This window comes from Sturnus vulgaris, chromosome 20 (genome assembly GCF_052056855.1).
Source record: "Sturnus vulgaris isolate bStuVul1 chromosome 20, bStuVul1.hap1, whole genome shotgun sequence".
NCBI lineage: Eukaryota > Metazoa > Chordata > Aves > Passeriformes > Sturnidae > Sturnus > Sturnus vulgaris.
Window position 1 is genome coordinate 3,277,520 of NC_142262.1, and position 12,260 is coordinate 3,289,779.

The 12,260-nt window shown below is 40.5% G+C and overlaps 1 protein-coding gene across 2 annotated transcripts; it reads right to left on the reverse strand.

Moving 5' to 3' along the window:
• Nucleotides 1–3,256: 3,256 nt before the first annotated feature.
• On the reverse strand, nucleotides 3,257–12,010 carry PSMD12 (proteasome 26S subunit, non-ATPase 12). 2 transcript variants are annotated; one of them, XR_015807766.1, is made up of 11 exons: nucleotides 11,820–12,008; nucleotides 9,738–9,797; nucleotides 9,410–9,538; nucleotides 8,231–8,338; nucleotides 7,207–7,311; nucleotides 6,618–6,767; nucleotides 6,307–6,441; nucleotides 5,648–5,760; nucleotides 5,144–5,318; nucleotides 4,559–4,691; nucleotides 3,257–3,699 (listed from the first exon to the last, which is right to left on the reverse strand). XR_015807766.1 is itself a non-coding variant. In XM_014882716.2 (11 exons), the coding sequence occupies exons 1-11, from the start codon at nucleotides 11,925–11,927 to the stop codon at nucleotides 3,490–3,492; spliced, it is 1,371 nt and encodes a 456-aa protein (XP_014738202.1). In that variant the 5' UTR covers nucleotides 11,928–12,010; the 3' UTR covers nucleotides 3,257–3,489. The 2 variants fall into 2 exon arrangements, 1 of the variants encoding a protein (XP_014738202.1); XM_014882716.2 differs by having other exon boundaries at nucleotides 4,559–4,636; nucleotides 11,820–12,010.
• Between the last annotated feature and the right edge of the window lie 250 nt (nucleotides 12,011–12,260).

The following is a 12,260-nucleotide window of genomic DNA, read 5'->3' on the forward strand; positions in this document are numbered from 1 at the left end:
CTCAAAGCCTCACTTGCTTCAGGCCTAATGGAGACTTGGTAGCCAAAAAGCCCTGGAGTCCTGGCTCACCCATGAGCTGCACACTTGGAATCAGAATCACAACTGCAGCTTGGTTTCTACATTTTCAAAACAAAACTATTCTAATTATTTGAAACTTATACTGCTTATATTTTTTTTCTTTCTCTTCTGTTTTCACAGGAAATCCAGAAAATCAATTTCCATTCTATATTCAAGTTCACTCCCATTTCTGGGAACTGGTATTTCGTGAATACAGAAAACTCCATTTTCAATCAGCTCCACTCATGTCTGACCAGAATCCAGGAAAAACCATTACAATTAACATGTAAGAGTAATAAGGACATACATAATAGAATACATTCAGCAGGGAATTGCCTCCCTGACCCTGCAGCCCAACATCCCAGCAGGCTTCTCAAACAGATTGTTCACCCCTGAGCAACAAAACAACAGGAGGCCTTTCTCAATGGAAGTGCCAGACAGATTGCAGCAACGGGAGCAATGTTTTTATTGTCTTAGCACACTGGACCTTTATAAATGTTTCAACTCCCTCAGAAGCAGCAATCATGGGAAAGTAGCAGAAGTTAAGTGGTTTAGCCTCTGCCACAAACAAGGCAGTGGTAGACCTAGGATTAGATAGCAACAGCAGTTCTTAGTCTTGGTAAACAATAAAGCAAACTCTTTCTAGGCAGCCATTAACGTCTGGTTATTAGGCTGAAGAGTAGCAAGTTGTGATTTTCCAGCATGAAAATTCCCCCGGAATTCCTCCAGAGTGTTCTAATGAACAGATGATCTCAACTTTAATCTTTCTTCATAATTATCCAAGGGTAACATTTCAATGTGGACTCCTTAAGCAAATGTAGTTTCTAGAGCAAGTAATATTCAAACTAATTCATTTCTCCTTTGATCCACAAAATGAGAGCATTGAGAAGCAACCAACAGCAAGGGGATATTGAGGGTACACTAAGGAAACAGAAACTACAAAGGTCAGAATAGCATGATGGTTAGATCCCACACTGTCAAGATCAAAGATCTTCAGTCTGCATTTTTTTAAGAAGCTGGCATGTCTTTACGCTGACCTTTGAATTGCTCATGTTGGAGTTATATCTGACATATATCTGCATTGTTGAGATGAAATGGCACCAAAAATTTAGAACTTTTTTCCTAGCAACCTGAATGTGACAACTTTTTTGAGAGACTCAAGATACACTTCCATTTTCATCAATGGCAGTCTGCAAGCAAAGAAAAAAACACAACAAACAAACAAAAAAAACCCCCACCAAACCCAAAATTCAGGGTAAACAGATTCTTTTCCACTCACTTGGAGTTACCCTATAGCCTAATAATTCCAGAGTTTTCTTTTAAAACTTCTATTTTACCTTTGTGATGTATGGGGAGGGAAACTCTCAGTTTTTTGCTTCTGGCAACAAATACTCAGAACACAGCAGAAGTCTCCCTCTGAGGACAGGGAGGGAGCCTGCCTTGGGCAGTACGTTCCAAATCAAGACTAAGGTGGTCCAAGGGTGAACAAAATCTCTTTCAGATCAAAAGCCACAGAGAGTGATCATTGGCACAAATACAGACCATGACAGTGAACCTTCACAATCCTTCTGAACTGACTTTTAAGGAGATACCTGAGCTGTTGAAAGATAAGAGTTCTTCCACATTCTTTCTAATGCTAACAGCAAAAGGTGGTTGTGAGGGGAGAGAAATCACTTCCTCTCTCCAACAAACTCGTGCTCTAAATCCAGCCAAAGGCAGCAGAGTGATAGAGCCTGGACAGAGAGGGAGAAGAATCTGCAAGAAATCCAGAAAGAAGAGCCAGGGAAGCACTGAAATATTCCACTCTAGGATTAAAATGAAAAGAGGGTTGGCTGGGGAAACAGGTCCAACATATCTGGTAGAAGCATCAGAGGCTTAAATGGTTGGGGGTTGAAGATTTCAGACCAGACTGCAACTGGAAGGAAAATGTTTATGATAAGAACAGGGAGAGGCAAGTTCCCACTTCCCCTGATGACCCATTGTTCCCCTCTCTGATAGCTCTTGCCTCAGTTTCCAGATGATGTATTGTTTTTTAAGATACTTTGTCCATTGTTCTGGCAGAAGCCTCCTAATGGCCACAACATCCCATGTTCAGAAACGGTCATGACAAGATTTTAAAAATTTGTACAACTGGGATTATAGTACAGTTCAGGAAGTTAGACAGTAAACATTCTGTGCATTCTGAATACCTGCTCCTCTTCCTTCCCTTACTGCCAGTTCAGCTGCCTTTCTGTTGTTTAAATGCAGTGAACTGGATGGGTAAGGCTTTGAAAGTTACAAGCCTTCCAAATTACATTCCCAAGTTTCCCATCAGCCATGTCCAAAGTCTGCATTTCAAATGCAAATCACTGTTTACAAGCTTCCATCTTTTCCTGTCCCTTCAGACTTCCCTCACTCAAAAATCGCTGTTTGGAGTTTCCCAATTTCTGTGTATTCACATGAAAAGAGCTTTGGTCTGAATGAAGCCCAGTGTGCTTGTAAAGAAATGGGATTTATATACCTCTCACTGCATCATTTACAATGGTAGTCTCTACTTAATTAATTATGAACAGAATGGTTATGGCTAGCATTAAAAATCATTCCAAACCAGAGCAAATTCAATAGAAGTTCCATTCATTCTTACTACACTATTTGTTCTACTATTTTACTTCCTTAAAAAAACAGACCAGGGGGAAAAGTCCACAGGTTCCCTCCATTACAAGGAGGTTAAAGTAAATAACAGGGCATTATCTGCTCAGAATGTAACACACTCACGATGAGAAGCAGCAGCTTTCAAGTACCAGCTTAGCTGATTAATTGCCATTGTAGCTCTTAAAAAACAAAATATTGTAGCCCTTAACAACAAAACAGGCAAAATTAGTGACTTGCACCAAGCAGACAAAAGTTTAGGTACTTACTCATGTATTGATTGCTCTGGCAGTTCAGAATTAATTAATAAATTCTAACTGTAGTACCAAATCATAAGAAATAGCATTATTCTTAAGCATAAACATCCAGAATTTTGTTCAAAGAGTGTATTGACATAACTTTACACTATTATCATTTTAAGTTACCTCTTTGTAAAACCCTAGGATTTTATTTACAGTATATCCTCTCAATCACAGCCTCAAAAATAGTCCTGCAATGAAATAACCACAGAATTGTATGTTCAACAGGTAAGGGTACACATTGAAAAAAAGAAATCACAAGACTATTATTATACAGGCAATACAGTTTTATTCTGTTCTTTCACCAATTGTAGCAAAAACATTTAACAACTGAATGAATAATCAAGGGAACTTAATTGTCAACAGGAATTTCAGAATTATGTTCTAAATTTTAGACCAGGAAGGCTTGACAGGGAGAAAACAAACCATATACACACTTGTAATAATAGTCTCTATTATGAAGATTTAATGCCTTCTTTAAAAGCACTGAGATTATTGAGGCACCTTACTGCAGGTTATGGATCATCTCTTCTTTGGCAATGAGATGTGTGGTTTTGTTAACTAGGGCCATGAGGGAGTTGAGCTTGTGAGACCAGTCATTGAGTATATTGTTTGGGTCCTTAGGCCTCTGGAAATTGATAATTCCTGCCAGCCTGTCTACTTTAGCAAAGATGGTTTTATTAACTACTAGGTTAGACAAGAACTCCTCCGATTCCTGTAAAGACAAACAGCAATAAGTCAAGAAAATAGCATTTTTACCTACAAAGCACCAAAATTCCTCCCAACAGCATGAAAGCACCAGGAACAGGATTTTCTTTATATGCAAGTACAGCTGTAACAATATTGTACTTTAAAAAATGCAGGATACTTTAATATTACACATGCTGGCAATGCAAGGTACAAGCTATTAAAAAAATTGTTTTCAATTGACTTATATCTGTTTCTCTTTCATGAAATTAAAGTTTAATATATGACCCAAATAGACTTTTACACGTTGGATTACTTGGCTACACAGATACCAGTGCCAGTTGTGTGGCAAGCAAGGTTTGGGAAAATCCCAGTGAGTTACTGGTCACTGTCAAAAAGGGTTATTTCTGAGTCTGTGGGAAAAGCAGACTCCATGAAAAGTGTAAAGTTTTTCATTTGCACTCAAAATACCAGGATGTGTCATTCTGTTTAGAAAGCTCTTGAAAACACGAAGAGGGGGTGGCAGAAGACTCCTCCACCCCATGCTCCCAAAGTGCCACCACCTATGAACAGGGACATTGACAGGTGCAGGACCTTCTCTTCAGTTGGTTTTCATCACTCATTGACAAAAACTTTAACACTGAAACACCAGACAAGAAGCTCCAGCATTTACACAAGGCCTTGAACATAAATGAACTTCTCAGAGCAGTTTTTTGCCTTATGGGCATGTGCATCACGAAACTGAGTTTAAGGTTTAATGAATAGTTTTCTAACTCCCATAAAGGCAGAAAATTAAATCAAATAAGAACATTACTCTGCTGAATACTCACATCTCTGCCACAAACACACTCCCCTTATGAAAGAAGGATAAGCAAAGCAAAACTTACATCAACGGACAGATCCAGGAGTTGTGCCATTCTCTTCATTGTAATTCTGGTATAATATTTAGCCATTATTCTAATATTCTGGAATAAAAGTGTTCAGAGTAGAGGGTTATGTGCAAAAAATAATTGAAGCAGGCTGCAAAAATATAAAAGTCCATGTTAAAAGCAGACTAGGAACTGTAGTGCTCTAATGGCAGTCCAGCATGGAGCACATGAGGGGCTGTGAACAAACAGCTCTTTTGCTGGTGGAAAGCATAAAAGTCTCTACATGATAAATTTTAAGAAATAAATCAACCCATTAGGAATTTAATACAAAGCAAGATTTTCAGATTTATGTTTTATTGAAACATGAATGCTAAATCTGAGTGCAATAAGCTCTTTTTGGTGGCAACTATGCCAAATATAAACATACAATAAAGATATACAAGCAAATAAAATTTTGAAATACAAGACAACAGAAAAGACACCTTACCTGCTGCTTTATTAGCTACATTTTTGTCTTCTTTGTGATTAAAATACGGCAAGCAAAAAGCATTTTTAGCTGAGGCACTGAGTTAACAGCTACTGTTTACAGACACTGATACTTACATGTTCCACAACTCTGTTCTTTAAATCTTTCCATCTCTTTTCACCTTCCTCTGTACAGCCAAAAACATCTGTTGCAGGACTGTCAAGGGATCCTTCTCTCAACTCCTTCCCATATTCTTCAACTAGGGCACTCCACCTCATCAGCTCCATGGTGGTAAATAGTTTTAGGAGGTCTCTAAATGGTTTAGTACAGTTGGATTACAATCCTGTATTAATAAGGCCTGGTTCATACTTAAAATAGATCAAAGGCATAATTTTAAATGTTTTATTCTTATTATCATAAATAATGGGGGCAGCTCAAGTCAGACTGCTTTTGTAACAAAGATCTTTCTCTTACAAGAGACATTTATTTTCACATAGAACAACCATGGCATTTTTGCAGTATTCTTAATGCAGCATTAAATTAGACTTGCTTACAGCAGACTCAGAATAAAGAGATTTACTTGCACTGTTATGGAGAGACACTTTTTAATCTAAGAATTGGTTATTAGAAAGGATACTTACTTATACTTGGGGATTTCTTCTAGCTTTTTGTCACTACTAATTCTGTGCACCAAATCAGACTGTTCATTGTCATAAGGTGAAAGAATAACATAAAGAACAACGCTCTTCAGTGCCTGTTTAAGAGGAAAGAGTGTGGTTTTTCTCCCATAATTAAACAGAGGAATTGCCAAAACTGATACAGACTTTAGAGTTTAATATGTAAAAGATTTAAGCTCAGCGTTCTAAGAAATTAAGGTGAAATTGATGTCATCTTTCCGAAATGAACTGTGGTACTTTTAAATTGACACAGGTTAACCAAAATTCTAGTATTTCCAATAAATGCATTAAAAAAAAACCCTTTTCAAACATGAAAGACATCTGTATTGCACACATAACAGCACCACTGAGACCACACTTGCACAGCTGTTTGTAATTTCTACACTTGTATGAAACAGTTGAGACATTCTCAATTTCAAAGGTAATATAATGAAGATGTTGGTTATAAACATTCTTTTGAAATCAACTCTCTCTTATCTGTTTTCAACTAACCAATTTGTTAATACAGCCATTTAAATAAAAACAGACTGATGAGCTATTCCATCCACTGTACACTGATGTGGTGAAAAAATGAGTATTTGTCTTGTGGAAATACAGACATTTTGTATGGAAAGTTTGTTTACCTGTTGCCACTTTTCACTTTCAGCCTGGATACAGGGAGTGTCATAAATGGCTCTGTAGTGCTTACAGATGGAGAGGTAGGAGCCTTCATGTTGATCCAGCTGGATCATTAAGTTGTAGTATTTCAACTTTAGTTTCTGAAACAATATAAAAAGTCGAATTAACACAGCTCCATGACAGGTAAATGAAATTCAGCTGAACTCTAGAAAACAGAGAAATTTAAATAAATCCACTTGGACCTGAAGAGAGGCAAGTCAGATTAAAATCTGGATGGGGGGAGGGAGAAAGAGTGAGAAATCCTCCAATTACTTACTTCTGTGTTTTCTTCTTGAAAAAATTTTGTATTAATTTTTTTGCTGATAATTTGAGTCCGAATATAGTCTTTTACAGCTAGACAGAGTCTCATCTGCTCCAAGATAAATTCTACACGTTCTTTTTTTTCCATTGAACCGTAGGTTTCCACCTGAAATGAAATTATAACTCCTTAATGTTGTCAAAGACTAAACAAGTGAAGGCTTAACTATGCCAGAAGAGTGGGAGGTTGTCTGGAGGGGGAACACACCAGAACAAATCAACAGAAGAAAAGCTATTACAGAGCAAAGGAAAATGGAACAAAGGTTATTCCATTTTAATTATCACCCCCACTTACACCAAAGAATCCACCAACACTAAACTCAATGCACAAGGTAGAGAACTGAAATCTGCCTTCCAAGTGGAAAATATTCTATGTAACCCAACCATGAGATTAACGAAAGAAGTTAAAGCTGAACTGCACTTCCACTAATAATAGATCATCTCATTCCAGGCATTTCTGCAAACAAACCCAATTCAGTTTGTAAACAACCTCAGCACAGTCAGAGCAGTTGCTACTGCTGATGCAATTCTGAGTTCCAAGGCGTTACCTGCAACTCCTGCAGAATCGAGGCAGCCTCTTTCACCTCCCCGTTCTGCTCCTTTATTGTTGCAAGTGTCTTTGTCAGGCGAGCACGTTCGATTTCCACGTATATCTGAGGGCAGAAGGAAGAGTTTAAACATCGGAATTTTCTAAAGAGAAGTGCAAACTCTGAGACTGCAACCCCACTGGGAAATACACTTGATGCTGTCATCATACAGCCACTTCATTTGTTGTGTATCCATTCACTATACTGGCACTGTCCACAATATACACTGATGAAATACAATGGATAACTGACACCTTCTTGGCCCAAACTAATCTAAAAAATAATGTTTACACTGACCTGTGACTCTAAGCAAACACAAAGGGATATGCACTGTGAATAAAGTATTGTATATTTTATCTGCTACAATATATCAAAACAGATGGGAAGTCACACTTCAATGGTTAATGTGTAGTAAGCATTACCCTTTGAATTATTTCACTTACTCCTAACCAGCCATTAATCAACAAGACTTGATTACTAACAATTTAGACTAATAGACAGAAGTCATAACATTGACCCAAATTTGCCTCATTCAGAATTCTTTCTTTTCTTAAAGCAGAAGGAACACAATATAAATAACTCACTCGGTATTACCTTCTGGTTATCAGAACTATATGCAATACCTTGCTAAGTGCAGGAGAAATTAAATTAAACCTGCTCATTTCCCTAAAAAACTCAAATACATAACATTTTGAAAAGTGAAAAGGAAATGGCATTTTAGAATTTTGAAATGTATTAATAACACAACCAGATACCTACATCTTAGGAACACGACCAGTGTTTCAGCATATGATTTAAATATGGAAAATATCTGCAGTCTTTTGGAAGGAAATAAACTACTTGGCTTCTCAGCGTAATTAAAAAATTAGTTTTAGTCTTACTTGCACAAGATTTAAAAAATAACGCTAAGAAACTATGCTTTTAAAGAAGGCAAACATTTTTATTCTATCTTTTAGACACTGAGTCTTAAAAAAAATAACCTTACTTTTCCTTCTGTGACCATACGCAACGTGTCGATTAAGCGCAGTTTGACTGGTAAATCTGTAATTTCTTCAACGTAAGTGCAGCACTGCTGGACCATTTTAGCAACTGCCTAGTATGAAAACAGAGGGGGAAAACATACTGTGGTTTTAGATTTCCATAATGAATTCAAGCTGTAACACTCAGAGGTAAGTAATAAATAATTTCACATCACACTAAAGGGACTCATTTCAGCAAAAAGCACACCAGACACATCTCCTCTCTTTGATTCACAAACGTGTACAATGATGCTATAGACTGATGCTATAAGGCAAACATGATGCTGTACTGTAATTTCTTTCATCTCAGTTTTTCCAATATTGAAAATAATCCATGCCATGCAGTTCTATCCTGAAAAGCAACTCCTGCCAAACCCACAGGACTCACATGGACTCGCAGAACTTCTCTGCCTGCCCTAAGATCTGCATGGCTGAAGACACCTGTACCTTCTCTTAACTGTGTGCACTACCCTCTCTCCTTAGAACAACTGTAGATTCCTCAGGAAGGGAAGGAAGAGGGAGAATCTCTTCCTTCAGTAACAAGTACAAGTATGGGAATGTGCACTTCTGGTAACAATGCTAACAAAGCTGGCAAAATTATTATTGAAATACCTACTTCTAAACAAAAAAACCCCAGAAGTAAAACTTCTAAAAATGTCTTCCTCAAGAAGTTCCTCAAAATCCAGCTGGAATGATCCACATCATCAGCTATAGTCTGTGCAGGTCAGAGAACTAAACTGTACTCCTACTTTTACACACACTAGTGATGATTCTGCACACTAAACAACAGGTAACCTTTTCCTTCCTAAAGCAATGCTGCCATTAAAATCACCTGTTGTTTCAACTGAACAGAGTGCAATGAACTTCACGCTTTCTTAAATGCAAGTGCTTTTTGCCAAAGTGTGCCAGTTTCAAAAGCAAGCATGCAAAGCACACATTCCATATGAGCACAATAAAATGCAGTAACTCTGTTTAACATGCATCTGAACATGAATAAGGAATATGTCTACAACACACACTGCAGAAGAGTGCAAAGGTGAATCACTATCTTTGCACAGGAAGTCCCTACACACATGGGGGAACCAGATACGTAAAACAAGTCCAAACCACAGTTTTACTTTTTTGTTTCAAAGGATTAAATTCACCTGTTTTAACTGACTTCTTCTCTTTGATAGAAGAATAATATTTTCATTAAGAGCATCCCAGTCTTTAGCTTCATAACACATTTTCACTATGGCAACTAAGATTCGGGATGTGGAGACCATGTCAGAAGCCTGTAACAAACCAAGAGCATGTTAGAGAGGGGATAAACAACCTGCAGCCTTCCAACACAAAGGAAAAAAAAATCATTGTGTCTGGTCTCACTGATTTGCTTTTTACAGAAAAGAAAGACTGATCCTCCAAGTCCCTTCACTTTAACCCAGTGGAACATGAGGTGTGTAGCACATCCCAGCATCACCACTCACTACTCACCGTCCGTGTTTGCTTTTCCAGGGAGAGAAGGTTTTCAATGACTTCTTGCAATCTTCCTTCCTAATAAGACAAGGAAACAATTATCTCCGTGAGTTAAGAACAAAATTAAGTTTAAACTGGGAGTAGCTCAAATTCCCACATAAATAAAAACACAGACCAGCCTGTACACTAATTTTTAATATCTTTTCCTTTAAAAAATGTATGCATAGCACTTACGTTAAATACACGGCTCTATACAGAGATAAATCTGGAGAGGTATTAGTTTTAATTTTTACACAACACATGCTCTAAATTGTCTGCCTTGGAAGAGAAACCTGGCAAGTTTCAGACAGGTTTGGTGAGCTCACATTCACTGAGCTGCATGGAAGACTCATTTCTTCTCTGGCCAAAACAGAGTTTTTAGTGAGATCAGATATGCAATTAAATACTTTGGCCACAAAAAATCTTCCCTATTACTTTCACCCATATTCATATCTTAATTACAGTGTATTACACAAAGCATTAGCTACAAGCTTTGCATGCTAAGCATGCAATTATAATAGCTCTGTTTTGAGAACCATATTTGCCTTTGTTTAGAGGAGTATAAGATACTACAATGTACTTTTACTCCTCAGTTGCAAATCCTAGCAAACGTCTAGTAAAGAAAAAAAAAAGCTGATATGGGTGAGTTTGTAACAGCCCACGGCAATGGTGGGGCTGCAAAAAACGCTTAGAAACTAGAAACAAGAAATAGTTAGAAAATTAATAACAAACCAAAGAAAATGAAATTTGTTTCTAAAACATCCCAGCTGAAATATTTTAGACTACATACAATGGTTTGTCAAGGATGTGCTCTTACAGCCACAGAGTTCATATGTTTTGCAGAATGAAATATGGCCATGGTGTTCACTCCTTTGCAGAGCTGTGTCTGTGGGATAAAATCCCTGAGCCTGCTTTCCATACAATAGTCTTAAAATAATCTAAGATGCAATTTTTTTAACTTAAGGCTACTACCTTTAGAACTGTTCAACATGTGTGTTTTTTACAATGAGACAAGGGGATCAAGCAGAGCATCTGCAGCATGTAAAGAGTCAGATGCCATCCTACTGAGACAATAAATGACAGCAATGACAGGGAACCTGTGACTGCCCCATCCCTGGAAGCGTTCAAGGACAATTCGGACTAGTGAAAGGCATCCCTGGCTATGGCAGGAGGTGGAATGAGATGAGTTTAAGGCCTCTTCCAACCCAAACCATTCTGCGATTCTATGGTTCTGTCTTTTCTGAGATCTGAGATGCACAAGAATCTCCAGGCCACAGAAGTTTTTTTATAAAACACCGGTGCTCCAGCACTCTGACCCCATGTGGAACACATCCTGCGGTCACCCAGGGCGTGTGCACAGACGTTGTTTACTGAGCCGAAGGAGGCAGAGACAGCCCTAGAGCCCGTCCTGGCTCTGCCCCTCCATTCCAGCTCCCTGGGGCTCGCATGTAACCGAGTTAAAGGATACCCAGCGCTGCCTGTCCAACCTGACCCGGGACCTGTTACACGAAGGCAGCTCTGGCGCACAGAGCCCCGGGATGAACAAGCAACTCCGCGTTGCAAAGCCAGCAGGGAAGAGCCACGGGCTTTGTGGTGGACTGGGGCCCTCTGGTTCCCTAACCCGCGAGGCTGCGCCCCAAAACCTCGTCCCGTCTCAAAATCACAGAACAGGCTGAGTTGGACGGAACCCACAAGGATGATCGAGTCCATCTCTTGGCCTTGGTTCTGCACAGAACATCCCTAAGAATCCATGTATCTGAGAGCGTTGTCCTAACATTCCATGAGCTCTAGCAGGGTTGGGGCCGTGACCACTGTTTGGAGAGCAGTTTCAGTGGTCGGCCACCAACCTCCCTCCTGCCCACCCTTCCACATAGCCCTGAAACGGGGGAGCCGTCCACTCCTTCCCTTCCCTAGCACGGCACGGAGAGCCCACGACCGGACCCTTCAACACCGCATCGTGGGGCAGGATGCGGCCGCGGGTCGCTCCGCGCCGCCTCCACGCGCGGCCTAGCGCGCCATGACTCAGCCCGTCCGCCTCGCCAGGCTTCTCTCCCGCCTCACCTGCGCCAGCCGCTCGCACTCGGGCAGCCTCTGGTCCACGGTCGCGCTGTAATCCACCTCCATTTTGACGATGCGGCCATCGGCCCGCTCCGCGCCGCCGTCCGCCATGTCCGCCCGCTCCGCCGCCTCAGCGCTCACCGGAACCGGCCGGGCCCGCGCGCAGGCGCGCCGGGGGCAGCCCGGCCGAAGGGCCCCGCGCCGCGGCAAGCAGGCACTGCCAACGCCACCCCTGGCCGCCTCAGGACCCGTAGCGGGGAGGTGCCACCTCTGAGGGGATTTGCCCCGCCCACGGCCCCTCTGAGGGGACCGGGACCGCGGTCCTCGGTTCTGAGGGGGTGCGCGCCTGAATCCTCCCCTATGAGGGGATCTGCCCCTCAATCCGCCCCTCTGAGGGATTCCCCCCCTCAATCCGCCCCTCTCAGGGGACCCGCACCGCGATCT